The 25,703-nt window shown below is 38.1% G+C and overlaps 1 protein-coding gene across 50 annotated transcripts in view; it reads left to right on the forward strand.

Annotated features, from left to right (window-relative positions):
- Nucleotides 1-25,703, forward strand: part of RIMS2 (regulating synaptic membrane exocytosis 2) — a 587,808-nt gene that overhangs the window by 534,784 nt on the left and 27,321 nt on the right. Inside the window, exon 1 of one of the 50 annotated variants that reach the window (XM_032416035.1) lies at nt 21,274-22,702. The exons of the other annotated variants lie outside the window; for them this stretch is intronic. Coding sequence (XP_032271926.1) covers nt 22,561-22,702 — 142 coding nt within the window. The 5' untranslated portion in view covers nt 21,274-22,560. Of the gene's footprint in view, nt 1-21,273; nt 22,703-25,703 lie in introns of those variants that run through there. 50 annotated transcript variants of the gene reach the window in all.

Below are 25,703 nucleotides of genomic sequence, written 5' to 3' on the forward strand. Positions count from 1 at the left end.
AGGAGTGAATGGCAGTTATGGATTCTGGGGGGAAATTGAGGAACAGCGATATCCACATTGCGAGGACAGGGATGCTTGCCCCACATTCCGCCCAGCGGAGTACCTCTCTACAAGATTTAGTGCTAAGTGAAATACTGCGAAAGGGCATGCTTTATGAAAATGTTAGGTAAAGTCCTATTCCAACTGATTGTGTGATGTTACAAGTTGAAGGAAAACTCCCTGATAGAATTTCTAAGAAGTTCCAACATAAGAGAGCATAAGGAAAATTAAATATGCAGACTTTAGATTTTGAAAGAGAGAAACGTTTCTTGCTCCTTGAACAGTAGTATTTCTTTATCTTTCTGATATAAAAAAGCTGAAGATGAAAATCTTTATTCTCTCTGTTTTAAATATATTATCTAAGACAAAAGGGGTCCAGCTAGTGCCACGTAGGAGTATCATTAAAAATAAAATTTCTGCTTTGTCTGCTTCACTTGAATGAAATATAAGAACTTAACCTCTCTTGCGATGAAACCTGGAATTCAACACTGAAAAGATCCATGTGAAGTTTTTTTCAAGATCTTAAATTCAGCTTTTGGTTTTCTCTCTTTTACGAGTCAGCCCAATATAAAAATATGCATGCATTCATTCCTTCAGCAAATATTCCTTGAATCCCTAATGTGTTCAAGCACAATGTAGGTACTGAGGATACAGCAATGAATAAGACCAAAACATGGTACCCACCATCATGTGGATTATGACCTAGCTGTAGAGACGTGAGTGTATAAAAACACTATGGAGTGGTTGACGGGGGCAACGCAAGGAAACAGGGTGAAGGGAGGTCACACAGGTCCACACAGAGAGAGGAGCTTGGCTCCTCTCCTCTCCTCTCCTCCTCTCCCCTCCCCTCTCCTCTCCTCTCCTCTCCTCTCCTCTCCTGTCCTGTCCTCTCTCTCTCTCTTCCACCCCCTTCCACCCTCCCTCTCTTCAGCTCTCCCTCCCTCCTTCTTTAATCCCCTTTAACCATTTTCCTCCTCCATCTGTTAGAGTGGTTATTTTACTATGTTTAATGTGTACCTTCAGTGTATATATATGCTGTTGTAAAATGTGCGGTGTCTGTTGTTTTACATATACATATATGTATTTACCTATGCATTTTAATTTCCATTCTCCTTTTCCTTTTCTCATTGAGCATTATGGTTTTCAGAGCATCTGTGTGTACATTCAGTCGTGTATTTCTAACTGCTGCATAGTTCTACCTGGTATGCATTTACCACCTTTGTCCTCTCTGTTCTTCCGATGCTGGACCTCAGATCTACTCCAGCTCCTGCCACCCCAAATAACACTGAGATGAGTGGGTGTCCTCCTAGATCTCTCCTTATGAGCCTGGGCGAGAATTTCTCATGTGTATCTATATTTACCCAGAACTAGGTTTGTCACGTTGTTCAGTGTGCATCTAATCAATTTGGCCAGGTTCTGCCAGCTTCCTCACCAGATTGCCTACTCTAGACTTTCCACCAGTAATGTGTAAGCATCTCTAAATCCCCACATCCCTGCTGACGATTAGCATTACTTTCTGATTTTTAATATGCTAGTATCAGTATGAATGATGATTAGTGTGAGTGATGATTAGCAATGAGTGATTGCTCATTGTGTATTAATTTGTTTCTCTAATAACTAATGAGTTTGAAAATCTTTTTATACCCATCAATCTTTTTGTTTGCTCTTATGCAAATTGACTGTTCCTAACCCTTACTCATTTTTTGTTGAGGTTTCTATCTTTATCTTTTTGGTTTTCAGAAGTTTCTGACATTATTTCCTTCTTCAGTTTGAAATATTACAAAAATCTCCCTGTTATGTGAAGTGTTTTTTTTTTTTCCATTATGAATGTGGTGAGGTGACATCTGGAAGAATCCAGGACCCCCCAAAGCAAGACTCTTAACTATTAAGCAGTATAGACACAGTACTTACACCCTGTGAAGATCTTTACGTGGCCTTTTTCACAACGGCTGTATTATTTTCTAGCCTGCTTAGAATAAATTCTTGTAGCAAATACCAATCTTATGAGAGTTTTCTCTTTTTTTCAAGTTGTCAAAATGCTCCTATATTCCATTTTTGTATTAAAATCTTTATTGTATATGGTTCCTCTTTAACCTTCAGATATCATGGCTCCAAAATTCTTTTTCTGGAGCAAGCTTTTGCAAATAGTTTACCAAAATTAATGAGCTGGTGAGATTTCAGAGCTTACAAATATTGGGCATTATTTACACTGTATGATCATATAACTTTACAAAATCTTCAAGGTGATTTGCGATCAATGATAATTTTTTTCTCAAAAACATGTCAAGACTTAATGTAGAAATAAAACAAATGTTTTGGAGCTATTACTACATAGAAAATACTGTACTAGACATAAGGTGGGGACGTGAGGGTGAATGAAAATAAATTCAATTAAATAAAACAGAGTAGTATTTCTCTAAAAGTTCAATTGGGCATTTTCACTAATTTATTAGCAAAAGTCATTTATTGAACTTTCAGTACATGGCACAAAAAGTGTCTGACCTATCATAGATATTCGACGAATAGTTAAGTATCAGTGAATGAACATAATTACAACACAGGGAACACAGTTTTTAATACTATCTAGTAGAGACAGACTCCAGATACCATGGAATCTTAAAGAAGGAGCATCCACTCCAACCTAAGATTAGGAGTTGTTCCCTATGCGTAGAAAATGTTTAGGTGAAGAGAAACAGAGGAAGGCGTTCCAGGTACCCCACCTTCACAAACATGCGGGTGCTAAGAAGTAGCCTGGAATACGCAGGGCAGCTCACACAATCCAGTGTTGCTGGAGCTTGGAGTAAGAGACAGGGAGAAGCAAGAGCTAGAGATAGATAGCAGGCCTGCCCTTTAGGCCAAGGGAAGGGAAGCTACTGAAAAGTTTTTTAAACAGTGACATGGACTAACTTGTTTTTTAAATAGATCATCTGGTTTCATGAAGGATAGATTGGAAAGCACTTAGACTGAAAATAAAGCAACAAATCAGGAATATTTTAAATGATGGAAGTGAGAGATTATGAAGTCCTGAACTAGGGATGAAGTAGAATCTGTCTGATAGATATTTAGAAGATATGAGTTAGGGCTTGGTGATTTACGGATATGAATGGGAGTAAAGAAGAGAGAGAATGTTAAAGAAGACTCGCAGTTTCTTCTAGTGGGTGGCTGAGTGAATGAAGGCATTGGTGCTATCACCTACCAGGAGAGGGAGTACAGAATTAGGAGTAAGTTTGCCAAGGATGAGGCATTTGGGGATATTTTGAGGGTTTGATACCTCTGGAACTTTCAAGTAAAGATGTACAGCCGGCAACTGAAAAAGAAAAGTTCAACAATAATGTAGAATAATAACGAGCACTCAAAGAGTGAAGGAGATAAAGGGATTTCAGAAAGAGGAAGGCATGACGATGGTGGATTCAGGAATCTGGTGGAATTCAAGCTGAATCTTGAAGGATGGGCAGCATATCAATGAGCAGAGATCTGGAGGAGCGCTCTGTGACCAGCACACAGACTTTAACAGGCTTTGTATTTGCAAGGCTGCTGGGACCTTGAATTCATAAACCTAGGATTGGAAGGAGGGAAACTTGAACCAGATAGTTCCGGAGATGCTGTAGAACTGGGCCCCTTTGTTGAGGGGTCCTAACTCGCAGTCTAAAGTGTGCTATAGGGATGGGATGAATGTGGGTCCTACCAGGTCAAAGGACATAGGAGGAAATGACAACATAGAAATGGCGATATTGATAACCAGACTAGGAGGTATATCATGATTCTGAGGGTCCAGAGACTGAGGGTCTGAGAAATCAATAGCTTCCAGCCTCAAAATAAAGGAACAATCATGGTAGGAGTTAGCTCTGGCACAGCAGACAAGAGGCTTTGGACAAGAAGATGCATTCCAGACCCTACTAATGACTCAACTGAAAGGAAATAAGAAATGAGAAGCAAAGAGGTGTGCTGAGTAACAGAGAACAGAGTAGCGAAGCTTGATTAAAGCTGGATGTGTTTGAAAAGTGGGAATAAAATTGGGAAGGCCTTTTGGTGGGAAGCCCTGAATTCAGAGATTGGTAGATTAGATTTTGTCCTATCAACCCACTGAGAGTTTGTTGTTTTCCTTAGAAAGAGACTTGATAAAAAAAAAATTTATTCTAGGAGAATGAATCTGGCAAAAATGTCCAGAATGGACTGAAAGGGGGAGGAACTGGAGGCAGAAATGCCAAGGAACACATTGTGAAAGAATCCAGACATAAGGTCAAGAGGCCTGGGGCCAGGGCACGGGGACTGGAAATTGCAAAAAAGAAATATGTATTATTACATATATATTTTTTTTTATTTTTTGTATTTTTTAAAGATTTTATTTATTTATTTGATAGAGACACAGCGAGAGAGGGAACACAAGCAGGGGGAGTGGAAGAGGGAGAAGCAGGCTTCCCGCCGAGGAGGGAGCCCAATGCGGGGCTCGATCCCAGGACGCTGGGATCATGACCTGAGCCGAAGGCAGATGCTTAACGACTGAGCCACCCAGGCGCCCCCCATATATATTTTTAACTCTGAGTTGGTACCAGCATCAGTAGTTGTTTTTATCTAAAAACTATGCCAATGTATAATGAAACAAAGTTGTAATTCTAACATAAAAGTTGATTTCTGAAATAACTTCTAGAACGTAATTAGATATTTTAGCTTTGGTTTTTTTTGCTTTAGATATGAGATAGGTTTAGATCATAAATACATAGATTTATGGGAATTTTTTATTGCTTCATTTTTTTTATTCAGGTATAATTAACATACAGTGTTAGATTAGTTTCAGGTATACAGTATAATGATTCGACAATTCTCCATACATCACTCAGTGCTCATCACGATAGGTATACTTTTAATCCCCTTTACCTATTTCACCCATCCCCCACCCACTCCTCTCTGATAACCATCAATTTGTCCTCTGTACTTAAGAGTCTGGGTTTTTGGTCTTTTTTTTCTGTAGTCATTTGTTTTGTTTCTTAAGTTCCACATATGAGTGAAAGCATATGTCTTTCTTTAACTGACTTATTTCACTTAACATTATACCCTATAGATCAATCCATATTGTAGAAATGGCAAGATTTCATTAGTTTTTTTATGGCTAAGTAATATTTCATTATATATCTATATCTATATATATCCATTCATTTATGGATGGACAATTGGGTTGCTTGCATATCTTGGCTATTGTAAATAATGCTGCAGTAAACATAAGAATGCATATATCTTTTTGAATTAGTGTTTTTGTTTTCTTTGGGTAAATATCCAGTAGTGGAATTGCTGGGTCATGTGATAATTCTATTTTTAATTTTTTGAGGAACCTCCATACTGTTTTTCATACTGGCTACATGAGCTTGCATTCCCACTAGCAGTGCACAAGGGCTCCTTTTTCTCCGTATCCTCACCAACATTTGTTATTTCTTGTGTTTTTTATTTTAGCCATTCTGACAGGTATAATATCTCGTGGTTTTGATTTGCATTTCGCTGATGATGAGTGATGTTGAGCACCTTTTCATGTGTCTGTTGGTCATCTGGATGTCTTTGAGAGGATATTTACAATTGATGTATTCAATAAGGGATTAATATACAAAATATATAAAGAATTTGTACACGTCACCGCCAAAAAAATAATAATAATCTAATTAAAAACAGAAAGAAGGCATGAATAGATTTATGGGAATTTTAAATTGCTATGTAGATCAGTACATCCTAACACAGAGTTAGTAACAACACTTAGGGTTTCTATATTCTTCCAGAGCTATCACAAAATTCTCAAAAGATTCTCAAAATAAACTTTAACTCACTTCAATTCAATATATGTCACAATTCAATATATGTCACTTCAATTCAACATATGTCACAATGTCTAGGGGAAGAAGATGGTCATGAAAGCAAATGAACAATTGAAAGATATAAAGAATTCAATATCACAGGTTTAAATGGATGATATTGGTTGGGACATTTAGAAATGCAAGATTTTACATTTCTATTATATTTAATTAAGTAGCTAGAAAATGACACAGTTAGTTTTTAATGTATTCAGTGCTTTAAAAATTAGCCAGGCTTCTAGTACTGAACACCTCAAATGATAAAAGTAAGAAATATATGTTCATTTTTTATTTGCTTCCTAATAAGTGGAGGCATAAAAGATGTGTTCATGGCATCCATTTACTTTAGTGAATTGGATAACTTGTCCTTGCATTTTGTAGAGCTTTTTAAATATCAAAAAAATGTAATTTGTAAGTAAGGATTTAGAGTGTGAATGAAGAAAAATCAATTTTAAAAGCCACAATTCACAGTAATAGTCATCAGATGATTCATTTGCATTCACCACAGAAGCTGGTATTAGCAGTTTTAATTTTGAAATCTTTTCTTTAAAAGCATGAATGAAATAAGAACTAGAGTGTGACTATTGGTAATGAGCAACTCCTTTATTAGAATTTATTCAGATAAATTAGTGTCCTTAGAAGCAAATCAGTGAGCTAGGCCCTGATCGTTGTGGCAGGTAGACCCTGTGAATTCAAATATCATAAATAAAATACTGTTTCTGCCCTTAAGAAAAGTGACAACTTATGTATATAAAAATGTGGTGACAAGTGTGCTTTTAAGAGACTATATAAAAATTTTACCTTTGTTTAAACTGGACACATAATATCCACCATTGGTGTAGAAATACCAGGTTTTTGGGGTTTTTTTTAAGATTTTATTTATTTATTTGACAGAGAGAGAGAGACAGTGAGAGAGGGAACACAAGCAGGGGGAGTGGGAGAGGGAGAAGCAGGCTTCCTGCTGAGCAGGGAGCCTGATGTGGGGCTCGATCCCAGGACCCTGGGATCATGACCTGAGCCGAAGGCAGACGCTTAACGACTGAGCCACCCAGGTGCCCCGTAGAAATACCAGTTTTTAAAACAGGAGAAGTAATTAGAAAATGCCATTTGATTTATGGAAATTCACTTTACAGCTTAATTTTTATTATACAAAGAGATATGGTCTGTTGGGACAGCAAAATTGTAACAAGATGTTAAAAAATTTAGACTAGATCTAAGTAACGCTAAATAAATTACTTGTAGAAACAAGACTGCTAAAAGCTTATGAAAGCACTGTAAATGCTGAAGATTATAGGAGATTTAATTTATTTCAAAGCATATTATATTACTTTGCTAGGGCTACCATAATAAAATACTACAGAACAGAGGGGCTTAAACGACAGACATTTACTGTCTTACAGTTCTGGAGGCTGGACATTCTCTCTCCTTGACTCTTGTTGCCTACTCACAATGGTCTTTTCTCTGTGCATCCCTGGTGTCTCTTTGTGTGTCCAAATTTCTTCTGATAATGACACCAGTCCTATCGGATTAGGGCCACCCTTACAGCCTCATTTTAACTTAATCACCTCTTCAAAGACCTTATCTCCAACTACAATTACACGCAACTAGGTCTTGGCACTTCAACATCTGAATTTTGAGGGAACGCAATTCAGCCATGGGATCTATGAAGTGGTATTATATGTAAGAGGTACAACTCACAATAAAATTTCTTCGATTTACTAGGAATAAGTATGGAATGGAATGTAAAGGATAGTGTCTTCCCTTTAAGAGTTCCATCACCCTGGAAGTACAGGAGATTAGGAAGCATCTTTCCCAAATATTTAGGAGAAAAATATAATCGATTGTCTTCATGTAAGATTGTGTTTACAGAGATGATACCAGCACCTTCTCAAGACGTTTTCAGATCTTCAAGACATTGCCATTCTTCCCAATCCCTCAAATACAAAATGGTTTATCAAGTCTAGAAACTAGAGAACATTCATAGTAGTAACATGCTTAACATAATTATCTGGTTCTTTTATCAGAAACAAATTAATTTGGGGAATAGAAAATTACATACAGTTTTTAATACCACAAAATTTCATTATGTATTGTATGGCTATTATTATATGCAGGAAAAAAATTATATTAGAAAAAATGTGGGAAAGGATTTTTAAAATAGGAAATTTCTTAAACTATTAGTTATATCATATCTTATATAGTATTGCCCCAATGCAGAAATCTATTTAAATGATCAAATAGGCTTTAAGAGAGCAACTTAAGACCATGCGAAAGCAATTGAATTTTCAACATGTTTTAAAAGAATTATTTGTCATGCAACTAGAAGCTGTCTAATTTTAATTTTGATAAATGCAATAAGTAAAGCAATTAGTCCATTAGAAACTACTTCTGAAGCATTCAAACTCCAAGTTTTTGCTTTGGTGACTTATATAAAGAATCACTATAGCTACTTCTCAGTTGAGTAAGGGAACAGGTGAGGCCAATAGTTGGAATATTTTAAATTGACACTTCCTATGTCCACAGAGTTGTTCCATAGTCAATATGGCAGAAGTAGTTGACATAGAAGGACCTCTGCCTCCCATTCCACCCACAAGAAAATACTAGATAAAATATGGCAAAATAATTTGAGGACATAAACTTATCCTGAGTCCGTCTGGCCACTGGAATAAAATAAAACCTGTGAGCAGTTATTCACACAGTTGGGTGATGGGCATTAAGGAGGGCACTTGATGTAATGAGCATGGGTGTTATATGCAACTGATGAATCTCTAAATTTGACCCCAAAATTAATAATACATTATATGTTAACTAACTTGAATTTAAATAAAACAAAAAAAATACATAAATATAGCATATGGTATCCTATATCGTAAATTTGCCTATATATACAACATTATGGGAAAATTCCGAACTTTTGTAAATCCATATTACATTTTAATAATCTTTGTAATATTCACATTATAATCATGAAGTAATACAAACTAGGTGATAACTTATATCGTAAAACTGCAATTAATCACCTTGAGATGGCTGTTTTGTCAAGCTTGGTTTTACTTAATCAAGGACTTGTCTTATTTAACATGATACTGTTATATAGATATTATATAGGGCCTAATATTTGTGTATAGTATTCTTCATCTGCATCAGAGGAACGTTGCACAAAGCCTGATGTTAAATTTCTCTGGGTAGTTTTAATTAAATTTTAATATATTAAAATATACGTGCAGATAGTTCTCTAACATACTGACTAAAAAATTGTCTTCAACCCCTCAATGTCCACTTCTAGAGCACCTAATCTGAAAAAAAAAAGTTACTTGGCCATTTTAACAAATCTGTGTTCAGTTTTTGGGGAAAAAACCAAAATACCAAAGCTTGAACTCATAACTGAGCCCAGAGAAGAATCTTAGGAAAGGCATGTGTGTGTGTGAGAAAATTTTCCAGTTCCAAATTATAAAGCCTCCATAAATGTATCTACAAATTTTTAAAAATCACTTTTAACACTGCCTAAAATTTCACCAATTAAGTTAAGGATAGTGTTTCAAAATAAAAATATCTGTGAAAGATGAGTCCATTTCACCAGTTTATTTCTGTCCTAAACCAGCCAGAGATTACTAACACTTGGAGAGTGATATTTTAATTGGGGAAAGGAGGATAGGGAGCTGATGATTTGGAATTTGTGAGCTTTATATTCACTATGAAAGGAGATAATTCTCACAACACCCTGTGAGGCCATTACTGTTCTATTCTCCCATTTCCAGGTGAGAAAACTGAGACATAGAGAATTTAAGCAATTGCCCAAGGTCCTACAGCTGTGAAGTGGAAGGGCTGGGAGGTATATACTCTAGCCTAATTCCAGAGTTCACACCATTAACCACTTTGTCTTCCTGTCTCCTGGGTAAAGATAAGCAAACATCTGACCAGGCTGTTTGAAGGATGCTCCTTCAAACAAGTAAGGAGGCCTAACTTCCAGCCATTACATGCATTCCTGTCCCTTTCTAGGGGGGATGGAGAATGGGAACTGTCTTCGTGCTATTAGGAACCAAGCAGAAAGTTTAAAACTGCAAACTGTTAAAGCTGGAGGGATCTCATTGACTCTGTGTAGACAGTAGAGAGAAGCTATCTGACCGCTTTTTATTTTTTATTTTTATTTTTTTATTTTATTTATTTGACAGAGAGAGAGAGAGAGAGACAGCTAGAGAGGGAACACAAGCAGGGGGAGTGGGAGAGGGAGAAGCAGGCTCCCGGCTGAGCAGAGAGCCCGATGCGGGGCTCAATCCCAGGACCCTGGGATCATGACCTGAGCTGAAGGCAGACGCTTAACGACTGAGCCACCCAGGCGCCCCATCTGACCGCTTTTTAGAAAAGAAATCAAGGGACAGAGAAATTAAGTGACTTGGGGCACCTGAGTGGCTCAGTCGTTAGGCATCTGCCTTCGGCTCAGGTCATGATCCCAGGGTCCTAGAATCGAGCCCCGCATTGGGCTCCCTGCTCCGCAGGAAGCCTGCTTCTCCCTCTCCCACTCCTCCTGCTTGTGTTCCCTCTCTCACTGTGTCTCTCTGTCAAATAAATGAATAAAATATTTTAAAAAAAAGAAAAAAATTAAGTGACTTGCCTGAAATCACACATCCGTTAAAAAGATATCTAGTTAATGATAGCCTCAGAATTAAAAACAGACTTCCTTTTGACATACAAGACTTGAAATGTCTGCGAAGGACCCAAAAGAAGAGATGGGGCTCTATGTTACATAGTTTCTCATGTCTGAAGAGGAAGAAGAGCTGAGCCAATTCCACTGGACCCAGCCCATCTTTCCCTCATGGATAACCAAGCTCTTTGTCTACCTGCAGAGCTAGCAACTAGGACCTGGCAGGTTTTATTGAAGGGGACAAGAGAGGTGAAATTAAAAATAAATTTTTAAATTATAAAATCCAATCTAATGTATTCCTAATGGCTATGTAGATGAAATCAAATAAGATAGTAATCTTATTAAATTGTTAAATATTAAGTAATGATAATAATGTTTGACTTCCTGTATCGTGATCCCGAGGTTCTACATCCACCCCCACTATTTTCAACAGAGTGATATGATGCATTCTCACCAGTAATAACAGCTCACTGCATAAATGAGTCACAGGTTCTTCAGGGAGGCAGGTGTAAGTTTTAAAGCCTTGTTGGGCAAGTTAAATAATCACTGAATTTTGATACTGCTATGAAGAATTCCTGGCCAGAGATACCATATATTTCATGAGACTTCAGAAAATATGTGTGGTGGGAATTGACTGACCTTTACATAGTTCTCTTTAAGCTGAAATATGAGAAGTAAGGAGAAAAGGGTCTGTTTAAAACTGAAGAATACTTTCTGTGGTGGATATCAGTATTTTGTAACAAGAAAAGCCACAATGGAGAAAGGCACTCAGTGATCTGTTGGAGAAAATAACAGAAACTGGGTACCACAGGCAGGGAAAATCTGAAATTTGAACGTGAAGAGGTAAATATAATTCTAGAGGGAAAACCAAGACTTAGAAGGATCAGATTTGGGACTGAAATATCAAGAAATAGTTTATCTTCCTCAATACAAACAGGTATTATAGAAAGAAAAAATGAGGAAGAGGTGCTGTTCGATTAAAAGATTTTTAAATGGACCTGAAATTCCATGAACTTGATAAGACAAGCTAAGTACAGAACATTTAAGTGAAACTGAAAAGAAAAATAATGGTTTTCAGATTTAGTATAGTCAAGAGGACAAGATGCTTTCTTTTTTTTTTTTTTTTTTTAAAGATTTTATTTATTTATTTGAGAGAGAGAATGAGAGACAGAGAGCATGAGAGGGAGGAGGGTCAGAGGGAGAAGCAGACTCCCTGCCGAGCAGGGAGCCCGATGCGGGACCCGATCCTGGGACTCCAGGATCATGACCTGAGCCGAAGGCAGTCGCTTAACCAACTGAGCCACCCAGGCGCCCAGGACAAGATGCTTTCTTAAAAACAGATCATAAAACTATTACAGAAGCAAAATGGAGTAGTTAGAAAGCTTCAAATATCTGAACATTTGTAGAAGTCTTTTCAAGAGAATTAGGATAACTACACTTCTAGACTCCACATTTGAACAACAAAGAAGAACTGATGGAGAAGAGCAAGAATTAGAAATCTTGGGAGAACGAGACCATGTTTTCTTAGAGTTCAGAAACAGCCACCTCCCAATTCTGATTTGTATCCACACCTTGATTATAACACTCAATGTGTAGGGATTTCTGTTTCATGGTTCTGCTCCCACTAGACTGTGAGCTAGTCATGGAAATAGTATCTCCTGGACTTTAGAGTCTCCAGAACCTATTATGGCACCTCACACATTATAGTTACTAAATAGATCTGTAGGAAGAAGGTGGTAATTTAATAAAGGAAGGGAAGGCAATAGGCTCAGGGGGAGAAGAGAACTATCTGTAAGATTTTGTTCAGATATCACCATCTTGCCAAGGAGCATCCTGACTGTCCCCTCCCACACTCTTGGTTCGTTTACTCCCTTACTGTGCTTGCGATACACTGTTCGTGTGTGTGTGTGATAACCAAAGTTATCTATCTCCTGATTTTCCCCATTGGTTCTCTTTTCCTGTTGAAGACTGTACTTTTCCGAAATTATGTGTTAGAATGTAATAGTCCTACAATTTTTAAAATTAATGTCCCATGATCTGAAAGGCATTATTATGGTCAAAATAGGAATACTTAGCTGTCTTTGTTTTGCTTTGGTGCTGATATCTTAAATGCGTTTGAGCTTCATACACGTGTTCTAAATACATTCTGGTCTATTATATCTTTATTTTTAATTACATAGCATTACTTGATCTGTTTCCTTAGCTTTTCTACACTTATTAGTTCAAATAATAATTGAATGAAAGTAACAGATTTAACTAATGGTCGGTTATTTAATAAATGATACTATATACTACTTTTTTTTCTTTTTTTAAAAGATTTATTTATTTACTTGAGAGAGAGAGGGGGAGAGAGAGAGAGAGCACAAACAAGAGGAGCAGCAGAGGGAGAGGGAGAAGCAGGGGGCCCGATGTGGGCCTCGATCCCAGGACCCTGGGATGATGACCCGAGCTGAAAGCAGACACCCAACCGACTGAGCCACCCAGGTGCCCCACTACTGTATACTACTTCTGCTTAGCACTGTACATGGACATGGTGGCATTCGATAAATATTTGCTTAAAGTATTTAATAAACAATGGTTGAATGGAATATTAGTTCTACTAAGCTAACAATCAGTTCTCTTTATTAAACACTTTCAATAGATTACTTTTTCACGGGCTTATATTCATGGGCCCTTCACATATATTTTTGCAAATAATTATTCAATATACAGAAATGCAAAAAGGTTTTATTTTTTTATTATTATGTTCAATTAGCCAGCATATAGTACCTCATTAGTTTTGGATGTAGTGTTCAAGGATTCATTAGTTGAGTATAACACCCACAAAAAGGTTATAAACCCACAGTATATCTCGGCTTCACCAGATCCTACTACTAATGGATGTGTAGCCTTTTATCTTCCTTATGCTTTAGCAAATATGAAATGGGGCTTAAACTAACAGGTTTCATGTTTTATATGTTTTAGAGATGAATATATAGGTTTTTCAAAAATACTTGAGAGAAAGTTACTGTATAAAACAATTATTATGCATTAGACAGATCCAATATCTAAAAACATGAGAAAAATTAAACCATGAGAAATGCCTAGTGTAGGTGCTAGAAAAGATTTTAATCCCTATAATATGTTACACTATTGTTGACATGTTAATAATTGCATCATTGGCATAAACTTTTAAAATTGGCACATACAACCTGCCTCTTCAGTGCGGTAGGCAGTGCGTCAGTCTCATAAAATGCGCACATACAGAGAATATTATAGAAATCATTTATAATTGGAAGAGTTTTCTTATAGTCACTGTGGTCATTATATTAAGAAATACATATTGATAATAGATTCTCATAGGATTATTTAGTTTCCAATGTTTTACATTTTTCTTAATGGATTCCATCATGGAAAAAAATACCATCTTTCTCTCTTAAGACAAAAAGTTGTATTAAAAGTGATGGAATGTGCAGAGACAAGGGGAACTTCAGTTTTGGGGGGCATTTCCCTCTGGTCATTCAGGTCAAAAGTTCATCCACAAGGCAGTGAAGCAGAGGAGACTTGATGGTTTGACAAACCGCAGGTGAGCGTAGGACCAGAGCAACGAAGTGAGATTGAGAGTAAAGTTGCGATGAAACTGAAGATGGGGGTAGGGTTCAGATCTAAGAGTAAGGAGGTGAGCTCTAGTTCTGCAAAGACTGGAGCAGACTGTGTCTTAGAAGGTTGACGGGGCTGTTCACCTCATGTGATGGCTATTTGATTTACTCCAGAATGGTAAGGTTCTGCCCCATGCACCTTCTAAGTGGCTATAGAAGGCAGAAAGTATACCCTTTGTCAGCTGATCCTGATCTATAATCTGAAGTTGAGAATTAAAAATGAATCTATTTTAAAAAATGAATTTTAAAATAGTACAAATTTTTTTATATTCTGTGTTAAAATTGCAGTTATAGGGGCACCTGGGTGGCTCAGTTGGTTAAGCTTCTGCCTTCAGCTCAGGTCAGGATCTCAGGATCCTGGGATCAAGTCCCGCGTTGGGCTCCCTGCTCAGAGGGGAGTCTGCTTCTCCCTCTCCCTCTGCCTCTGCCCCCCACTTGTGCTCTCTCTCTCTCAAATAAATAAAATCTTTAAAAAATAAAAAATAAATAAAATTGCAGTTATGGGGGCACCTGGGTGGCTCAGTTTGTTAAGCTTCTGCCTTCAGCTCAGGTCATGATCCCAGGGTTCTGGGATCAAGCCCCGCATCGGACTCCCTGCTCTGCAGGAAGCCTGCTTCTCCCTCTCCCACCCCCCCGCTTGTGTTCCTTCTCTCGCTGTCTCTCTGTCTCTCTGTCAAATAAATAAATAAAATCTTTAAAAATAAAATAAAATAAAATTGCAGTTATGTTGAATTGTGATAAAATGTGTAACAATTACATTTTTAAGGTCACTGTCCTTGAAAAGTATCTTTTAGTATTTATTCAGATACAATGTCAGATTTATTAAAATATAAAGTTTTATTATCCCTCACCCAGGGAACCTGTAAAATGCTGCCCTCATAGTTCATAATTTTTAGATCTTGCTGTATATTTATGCAAATGTTTATGCTCACAGAATCTTACGGTGCTTTTGATTTCATCATGATAGGAGACGTTGCTAGGTGATGTTCTTCTAGAATTCCAAGGGAGTTACAATAGAAGAAATACTTCTGTCTTCTCTCAAATGTTCGAAAATGTTCTTCTAACAGTACTATAAAGACTTTGTATAAATTTCTCACAGAGCCAGAGCATGGCTTGGAATAGTAGAACAGAATACGGGAGCAGGGAGTTTCTCAAACTTGGAAACCATCCTTGCCACTACCACCACCCTAAAGGACTAGAAAGAGAGAGGCCCTAACTCTTACCCATTTTCAAAGATCCAAAAGAGGTATATATAGTAGTTATTATGGTCAGGGTAGAGAGACTTCTGTTTTCAATGTCATTCACCCCATTTCCTGCCTACCAGACAGCCTTCAAAATGCAGCTCAGTTGTCTCTTCTTCTGTGAAGGCTTCTTTGGTCCATCTAAGTAGAGTTGTTACTCCCTGTTGTATATCACCAGAGTGCCTAGAACCTATCATAAATCTACTACCTATTCCACTATATTGCATTTATTTGTTTTTCTTGTCTGTGTTATCCTCTCTGTCCCCTACTACCAGACTCTGTGCACCTTGAGAGGCAAACACATGTCTGGTGTAATTCTTACCCAAAGATCCTAGAAAAGAGTCTTGCCTCTGGTGCCCAGTAAATATCTGAATGAATGAGAAAATGAAGGGAAGTGGAAGGCCATCACACATTAGAAAGAAACTGTCTGAATGACTGAAACATAATGGCATTTCATGTACCTCTCTTTTTCCAGGCCCTAAACAAGTTTTGGTAAATGTCACTCTTTGTAGTTTACCTATCAGTCTCTAACTTATCATTGGATCATGTTTAACCTTATCAGTGAAATAAAGTGTTTCCTTTTTATATGAATATTTTAGTTTTTCTTTGAAAATGGCATTTCACATGATGGTCTATAGAAAGTATATAGAAGGCATGAGCATTTTTTTCCTAAATTTTGGTATTATCTATCCAAACTGCTTAGCTTATGATTGACTCCGTTTTATTCTGGGAGGTATACTTTGAGGGGTGGCCAAATACCAATAAGTTACAAATCTCATGAAAGTGTATTTCCTATTTTCTCTGAGGCTGAATTCTGTCTGAAGTCATCCCTGTACACTGACTCCTAAAATTGTTGAGGACATTTAGTAAGAGTTTTGGATTCCTGGTGATAGCTAAATGAAGATTTACATATAATGAGACAGAACTACTATGCTAAAAGTTCTTTGTTACGGATGGAAAAACAGTTCATATTGGCAGCCCCATTGTCTAATATTGATATCCGAAGGTTCTCTTAAGCCATGTTATTTAGCAGTTAATAGTATGGATTGTAGGGGCACCTGGGTGGTGCAGTCGGTTGAATGTGGACTCTTGGTTTTGGCTCAAGTTGTGATCTCCTGGGTGGTGAGATCAAGCCCCGCGTGGGACTCCTTGCTCAGCAGGGAGTCTGCTTGAGATTCTCTCCCTCTGCCCCTCACCCCACTCTCTCTCTCTCTCTCTTTAAAATAAATAAATATTTTTTAAAAATAGTATAGATTATGGAGTCAGAAGACCTGGATTCAAATCCTGGATTTGCTACTTGTGACATCAGACAAATTATAAGAATGTGCATCAAACTTCGTGGGTTTAAATTCTGGTTTCATTTCTTAATAACCTGTGTGACCTTGGGCAGGAGACTGACTCGCGTCTCTCAGTTTTCTCATTTATTTTCTTTTCAGTTTCCTCATTTATAAAATGAAGATATTAATAACGTATATCTCTCAGAGGGTTGTGCGTTTATTAAGTGAGTTGATGTGCTGGTTATGTAAAGTTGTTTAGAAAAAGGCCTGCCATATCGTAAGTGGGATATAAGTGTTAGATTATTCCACTAGAATGCGAGCTGCATGTGAAGCTCATTGTCCATTTTTGTTCACTGCTATATCCCCAGTAACTAGAATAGTGTCTGGCATGCGGTAGGCACTTAACATATATTTATTGAATTAGTGTACATTGCTTTTCTTGTCTGTGAAATGAGAATAATGAGAGTAGCTACCTTATAGAGTGTTTATGAGCATTAAATGAGGTAATGCTTTTGAAGAACATCTAACACCAACTATTATCATCATTATTAGACATAAAGGGCCGTAGGTAATATTAGAATCCAAATTTTGTTCTTACCCTGTATCATCTAGCTATTCTGCTTTTTATAACTCATAACTTTGATCTTTAGAGTTTTTTTTCTTCATTCCTAGGTCAACTCTTATTACTGCTTTTTGGACTAATCAAGAAATCAGTTTGCTTACTTCCATGGACATTTTCATGTACCTCTCTTTTTCCTGGCCCTAAACAAGTTTTGGTAAATGTCACTCTTTATAGTTTGTCATAAGATAAAGGCAAATATTATCCTAAATCTCATTACAGAATAACAAAAATGCTGATCATTTAATGTTTCTTTTTTATCTTCTTGTACTCTAAACATCCTTTGACTTCATCAATCTGTTGTGAAAGTTTCAGGTTGACCAGCTGCTAAAGTGTACCATCTGCTATTCACTTTGTAAGTGTGCTGAGTAGACACCAAAACTACGTTGAAAAACTGAAAAATCACAAAAGCTTAAAATTTATTTGTACTATATTGACATGAAGCTGGGGATGGGAGAAGAGACTGTATATTTTAGATTCATATGCAAGTCAAGGCTAATTGCCCAAGACTATTAAATACTTCTGGCAATCTGAAGTTAGTAGAAAATGTTGACTACATGGATTTGGTCTCTCATGACTTAAATGCGAAGTTATTTTGTGACAGAAAAAAGAATATATATTTTAGGATTCTGAGAGTTGGTTTTGAATTAAAAAAAATATATCCATAAATGTTTTTATTTAGCAAAGAATCATTGCTGTCAGGAGGATTGGTTCACGGTGGCAAAGTAATTGACATCAATTGTGAAGCCTGAGGTAGGAATGAATCTCCATGTTACCTAAAGCAACAGGTATAAAGAGGTATATCAGGAGGTTATTTCAGTCTGCAGCATGCTCTGTGACCTATCCTGAGCAATTTCTGTCTCTTCTAGCAACGAGCCATTTCTGGATTGGCTGGAAAACACTGTTATGGTGATAGAGTAGCCGGAGGAGTACTTTTTCTGTTTCTTTTTAGCGTATCTACCTCTGGGCCTTGCTACCTGTTTTCTCCACTACTTCTCTCAGGGACTTACTTCCTTTTCTTCCCTTCCCTTTATTAGATAACTATGTTCCTGATTGAACTAATCTGCAGTCTAGACACTATACAGCTACTTCACGTAGCAACTGTTTTATATATCCACTTAAGTGACCAAGTCTCTACCTCAGGAATAGACTAACATAGTTTAAAATTTTGGTGATTTTTTTTCTGAGAAACTGTTAAAAAAAACAGAGACATAAATGACATGTATTCTAGACCTGTTATAATTGTGGCTATGATTTGATAAAAAAAAAAAAAGCAAATATAGATTTAAAATTGATATATAGTCAGAATAAACAATATGGTTTTAAGGATGTGTTTTCAATATTTCTTTTCTCTTGAATCAAATAATTTACTGTACAATTCATACTATATCTATCGTCTATTTCCGTGTAAGTATACATGGTATGAGACACCTGTGATGTAGTATACAGGGCATTGAACCTGAAATCAGAGCCTCTGAATTGGAGTCTTGCTCTGCCACCTTCTAATTAAGCAAATCACTTAATATTATTGAGTCTTTTCTAACTCATCTATAAAGAAGTAATGATGACATTTTCAGGGTTGATGTAAGAATTAAGGGGCATAATTGGTGTGATATTCAACAAAGAGAATGCTATAATAGTATATGGATGCTATACTTATATATCTTTTCTTCAAAAAGATGATTTTCATATTTAGTGGTAGGATCTATTTTCAAGACCACATTGTGCTTTTAGAAGGTAATTTATTGTGTATATTTGTGACTCACGTTTTCCTCTGATTATCTTTGGTTGAATAAGAAAGTTATAAATAATTCAAATACTGGATTATAATGATTCTGGAGTTACACTTAGTTTTATATAATGCAACTACCTAATGGCACATCATTTGAGAACTATATCCAAAGCCATTTGAATATGTAGAATACGGTATGGAGGAATGACATGTGTGAATTTTTATCAGTGGTTTATTTTTTACGTAAATTTTTTAGTTCCTTTTGTCCATTTATTTATTGAATAAATACACTTAGTACATTCTTGCTTGATGTACTGGGAGATTCAAACGCTCATTCAATTAAATCTACTTGAGCTCCTCGTATATGCTAGGTAGCTTTGCAAACACTTAGGACAGTAGTACTAATATCAGAATGGAATAAGAAATAATCAACTTGCTGAAAATATATAAACCAGAAATATTATTTATACAAGATTTATTATACATAGGCAAGCAATTGAGCATAGGACAAAAAGAAGTAGAATTATAAATGTTCTCAGTAAGTTCAGTGTATGCCACAAGGTATCATTCAGGACTAGAGGTCTCTAGCTATTATTGTACTTTGTCTCTTGAATGCCTATGTGCCAACATTCTGCTGTTTCCTTAAAGCTTTCTTCCTTGAAATAAGGTGATTTTCTTCTTTCTTCTTGAGTTCTCCCTACTTCTTATGCCATTCTTCTGTCACTTCTCTGTATCTCTAAGCTTCTAACTATAGGGAAAAATATCAGCTTCCCAGGACAACCATGTTCTAAAACTACAAGAGAGAAATGATGGTCCTATAGACATAGCTTCATCTAGACTATTCTAGACTAACTTCTTCATGGTGCAGAAAGCCAGGTCATTAACACAGAGAAGGCAGGGCCCAAGCAACTCAGACAGGACCACCGTTTGAGGTTTTATATTCCCTATCCCCCTGCAGTCTCTAGTAGAAACCCAAGGTATTCCCTTTCAAAGTGACTTTCAGCTATCATTCTGATGTCCCTGGATGCCAAAATAAAAGTTTCCACCCCTGGCCAATTTATTTTCCTAGGATTTCCCCACTCAGTCCCTCTTCCTCGATTCTTTCCTCTTGACCACAACACGATACACACATGTGCACGCACACACACCCGTACCCATACATGCAGATGTATTCCTAAAGCAATGCTGCAATTGATGCAGTAACTAAATGGGCTAGCCGCTAATATTTTGTTGCACTTTATTTTTTGGAATGCTGATCAAAACTTAATAACTGGTTTTCAGGACTCACTAGAAATTTGTGACCCACAGTTTAAAGAAATATATTAGATGACTTTAAATAGTTTTTTTCAGTTTGCAAAATTCTGATTGTCTTTATTCTTATGGTGAAAATTTCATTTAATAAAAACGTCTCTGTTCTCTGAACAAAAAGCAATATGGTATGAAAAAGTGCTCTTAGAGTTCCTGGCTTTATCAATGTTCTATTGAGATGCTGATATGTTACAAAAGTGAATAAAGAACAGGAAATTGAACTAAGAAGGAGTTGTAGGAATAATAATGAGAAAGGACTAAAGCCTTCAGAAAAACTGAAGCAAGAAACCTGGATAATCCTAAATCTAAGCAACCAAAAGTTATGTGATGGCATGCTTATTTGTACTGAAAGTTTCCTAATTTTTAGAAAGATTTGAAAGGTTGATTTACCTGAATGCATTTTTTTAATACCTTCTAAATTGCAGTGTCCAATGGCCAGAGTCATTAACATCCCTAGAAGGCCCTGGTAATCTGTTCCTCTGCCTCTTATCTCTCTGACCTCCTTTCCTTCCCTCTCACTCATCCCACTGCAGCCGCGCTAGCCCTTTCTGCTGGTCCAGGACACACCTCGAACCTTCCCACTGGAGGTTCTCTTTACCTCAAACTCATTCTCCTCCTCACATACCCGAATGGCTAACTTCCTCAACATCTTCACACCTCTGTTGAAATGTCACCTGGTCGATGAGGCCCACTCTAACAGACCTTTTTTTTTTTACATTGCAGACTGCCCCATCTCTCTTAATTTTTTCCCATTTGCATTTATCCTAACCCTTTTAACACTGTGTACTTTACTGATTTATGGTGTCTGTCCCCACTACTAGAATGCAAGCTCCACTAGAGCAGAGATTTTTATCTGCTCTGATTATTGTTGTGTCCTAAGTGTTTGCAAAGGTACCTAGCATATACGAGGAGCTCAAGTAGATTTAATTGAATGAGCGTTTGAATCTCCCAGTACATCAAGCAAAGAATTTGTACATATATATTACTTAGGAAATATTTATTGTATGAAAAAATAGAGCTCCCTTACACGTACCCAAGAATCAAGCCGTGACACGGTTAGGACTGGAATCATTGTACCCTACCTTCCCACCCCCCTAGATAAAGAAACTGAGAGGTTGAGGGACTTGTGTAAACCATGAAAAGTGGGGCAGTCTTCTGACTCCTATTAAAATGGAATTATGGTTGCTTCATATCCTGGGATAGGGATTTGCAGTTTCCAGAATGCGACATGTTATGTCACTTATAAACTGTTTTGTTTCTAGTATGTTTGTGTTGTGTCCAACTTAAGAGGATGCTATCTTTTATTTAGATGTTTAAAGCCTTCCAGTGTTTGTCATTCTTAGCAACATTAGGTAGCAGATTATTTAATTTAGAGAAAGAAAGCATTAAACATTCCTGAAATTAAAGCAAAGTTGATAAGCAAGAAAGTACTTTTTTTAGTGTGGGTGCTTTTTCAGGCTCTTGGTTTCTTTTTAACCTTTTTCTCCTCTGTTGAATTTTTTTTTTTTTAAAGACAGACGGTAAATGAGAAAGCTTTAATTCTAGGCTTCCGTGGAATCTATTAAAAATTGGGGAGCCTTGTGTTAGGATTTGGAGAAAATTTCAGTATTTCCTGTCAATGCTTGAGGAGCGTTAACAAATTGTTTAAGTGAAACTGAGGAAAGGGAAAGTGACAACCAAAAATTCCCTGATCTATTACCCGTCTGCGATGCCTCACGTAGTGCGTGTAACTAACACCCTCTGGTCCTAAGCACGCGGCGGGAAGAAGAGGTGCTCGCAGGGGCTGCTCTGGGTCCGAGTTGCCCAGAAGCCAGGGCGCGCGGCTCCGAAGCCGCCAGCCCACCGCCACCACCTCCCCCTGCGACTGCTGATTGGCGGCGACCACAGCATCAGCAGCATCTCCCGGCGAGGGGAGGGCGGCGAGACTCCGGCAGCCACTGCCTCCGGGATCCTCAGCTCCCTCCCGGCGAGACCTCGGACTTTCGCCGCAAGCAGCCGCGTCTCCGCCCGCCACCGTCTCGACCCCCTCCTCGTGGCCCCTCCCCAACAAAGTGGAGGACCCGGCCGCCGGGAAAGCCACGTCCGGTCCGGACCGGGTCGGCGAGGCCGGGGCCAGAACCCCAAGGGTCCCGCCGCACCGTCCCGGCCCCCGAAGCGCTGCGATCGCCGCGCCCCAGCCGCCAAGACGCCTCGTATCCTGTACCGCGGGAAGAGTGGGTCTTCGTCCAAGATGGGCCGGCAGGGCTTGGGGGGCGCCGGCGCTGCGGGGCGCTCCATGCAGCGCTCCCAGAGCCGGAGCAGCCTCTCCGCCTCCTTCGAGGCACTGGCCGGCTACTTTCCCTGCATGAACTCCCTGGAGGAGGAAGAAGGAGGTGAGGCTGTCTGTAGTTGGCATTTCTGTCTATTCACCCCCTGGCATCTCGGTGGGTGGAGGGTTGGCAGGGGAGCGAGCACTCCCAGGAGCAGCGTCCCTGCCCCGCTCGGCTCTCGGGCACTGCGCTGGGTTGAGAGACCCCCAGGCGCGCCGGCTGAGCTGCCAAGTTCCGTTTTATTGGTTTATTCCGAGAGCTCTACCAGCGCTGACTTGGGAGACAGCTTTCCTAGTGAAGTTCATTCTCAAGTGCTTGCAAGTTGAGTAAGGATGCAGTCTGGGGGAGGCAAGGCAGCAGCCGTCGGGGGCACCCCACTATGTTTTTGTTTAGTCCCGCGATCTCAGTATTAACATTTGGCCTCGAGGACAGAAGTACTCAAAAATTAAAGGGGGAGGCAGCAGCGAATCCCCGCTTGTGTAAATTCAAGATCCAGATGAGGGGAAGGGGTGATACAATGGACAGGTCAGAGGTTGACCGTACTGAAGGGGGGTTTGTACTCTGGACTCTGGAACCTGTTCACACCGCACAGTGCTGTCAACCTACCTGACCGTTGGTTGTCTATCTCTGGTGTTAGGGGATCCCATGATAAGTAAGCTGAAGAGAAAAACGGGGAAGAGAACTCTTTGTTTTAAACTTCTCACCAAGTGGTTTCAAAACCTTCATAAAGTTTTGAATAACACAACATAGGTTTTCTTCATGAAGAACTTTTCGTAAGATTTAACAACTAACACAAAAAAACATAATTTGTAAATCAAAGTAAAAATTGACTGCTGAATAATGGCGTCCCAACATTTGAAATAGTGTTTATTAATTTATTGATATGCTACTTGCAAACCGTGTTCATCTTTACACGTATATCCAGAGTACGTTAGTTATCATCATCATGTTAACTCTATTATTGTATGGTAATAGAGTTTATTCTGCTTTTATTTTGTGACAATCAATGACCTCTTATCAGGATATCTGCACTGAGCCCTGATTGACAATCAATGACCTCTTACCAGGATATCTTTACAGAGCCCTGATTTAGAAGAAACTAACTACCTGCTCCGCGACGAGGTAGAAATAGATACGCTTCCCCCTATTTTTCCCAGTTGGAGGGACAGGGAGCTGGAAAATGGGAGGATGAACAATGTCTGGAACATGGTCTTCAAAAGAATTCACCAGTTAGAGCTATCCAGGTTTCTTCTAGCTTATTGTTGCAATCCCAGTTTGCAATCTCAGTTTGCTACAGATCACTAAAGGATACTTCCCTATGCAAACAACTTTTAATTTTCATACTAATGTCTTGCTGGTTTTGTTTGAACATTGACATTTCACTTGTTTTCTATAATTAAATGGTTTAAAATCTCAGAAGTGTAAACAAGTCAAGAAATTAGAAAATCACATTGCGTAAATGAATGATCACAACTGTAGCTAAAACTTTCAGTATTTATTATGAGCCAGGCGCTGTTCAAAGAACTTAACTGTATTTACTCTCTTAGGCCCACAAGAACGTTATGAGGCAGTATTTTTTATTATCCCTATTTCACAAAGAGTACACTGAGGCAGAGAGAAGTTCAGAAACTTGCCCATGGTCAGTGTCTCCCTGGTAGTAGGCAATAGAGTTGCCTATGAACCCAGGCAGTCCACAACACAACCTACGCACCCAACTCTGGGCTATACTAGATTATTATTTGCATATACTTGGCCACAGTCACATACCTTGCAATGGTGCAGTGGTGAAGCTAGAACTCAAACCCAGCTGTGCCTGAAAATCCATATTTAAATGAAACAAATTATTAGAGACTCATTTCTCAATTTTTAATTTTTACACCAAGTCTTCAGTCTTGAGTTTGCTTCAGATAAACTTTCATCATTCTTCCCTAAGTTATAACCAGAATTGTTGAATTTATAAAATATCATTCCTAAAGAGACAGGGAAAGCTTATATATAACATGAAAATTTTCAAAATTTAAAAAACATTCATTTAACCTTGGCTTACACAGATCTATCCCAGAGGAAAATCCTCTGTCTACACATGGGAAGTTGAAACAGATTTCTGTTCCACTATATGGCTTATTGAGTTGCCAAGACAATGTTTCATAAGGAAGCTAGTGTTTTCAAAATTAAGCCATAGTTATCTACAGGTAACCAAAGAGGAATTGCTCCCCATAAATGAGCAGTCTTTCTACTGGGCTATGGTCATTTACATGGCCAAGAGAAGATTTCCTGACTTTCTTCTTGTCTTGCAGTATTCCTACCAGCCTTGAAAGTCCTGAAGTGTTTTTAGGGTATTCCACATACCCTGTAGAGTTGTAAAAGTTAGAAATCCCTGTCCCGGAGCAGTGCTTCCTACATTTTTTTTTTTCTATTGAGACACCCACAGGGACACATGAAGTTCATGTGGGTAACATACTCTCGTAAGCTTATTCAGGAATATGTTGTTATACTCATAACTGTGAGACCCATTCTAATGTATAAAGAAAAGTAAATCCATCACAACAACAAATCCATCACACTGATTGAGAACAACTTGTCTAAAGAGATCGGTGGTCTACTAACAAGTGTAATTTGACTAATGAAACTGATTTTAAATTAGCCTGATTTTAAAGCTCGTCTTTTTTTTTTTTTTTTTTTTGTCTTTTTGGTCTTTTCAGACATCGTGCAATAACTAACTCAAATGTCCTCTGCCTTCCAGTTCCATAGTCTCACTTCATTCTTCTGCTATGCATCTGGACATTGCCATTCTGCACAAGAAGTACCAAGAACTTTATTGAGAAACCATATTCTTTTTATTCATTCGTTCATTCAAAAAAATTTAATGAGGCTATTTGATGTGTCAGCAACGGGAGTCCTTGAAATAGTTTGATATGCTCCCTACCCTTTTAGAGCTTCCAGTCTAATGGAGATAGATATTAATAGGAACAACTATGTAATTATAACTGACCAGTGTTAGGAAGGCGAAGTACAGAATGCAATCAGAATTATAAGAAAACTTAACTGAGGAGTTAGAGGAGGG

This window comes from Phoca vitulina, unplaced genomic scaffold (assembly GCF_004348235.1).
Source record: "Phoca vitulina isolate PV1807 unplaced genomic scaffold, GSC_HSeal_1.0 scaffold18, whole genome shotgun sequence".
In the NCBI taxonomy this organism is placed as follows: domain Eukaryota; kingdom Metazoa; phylum Chordata; class Mammalia; order Carnivora; family Phocidae; genus Phoca; species Phoca vitulina.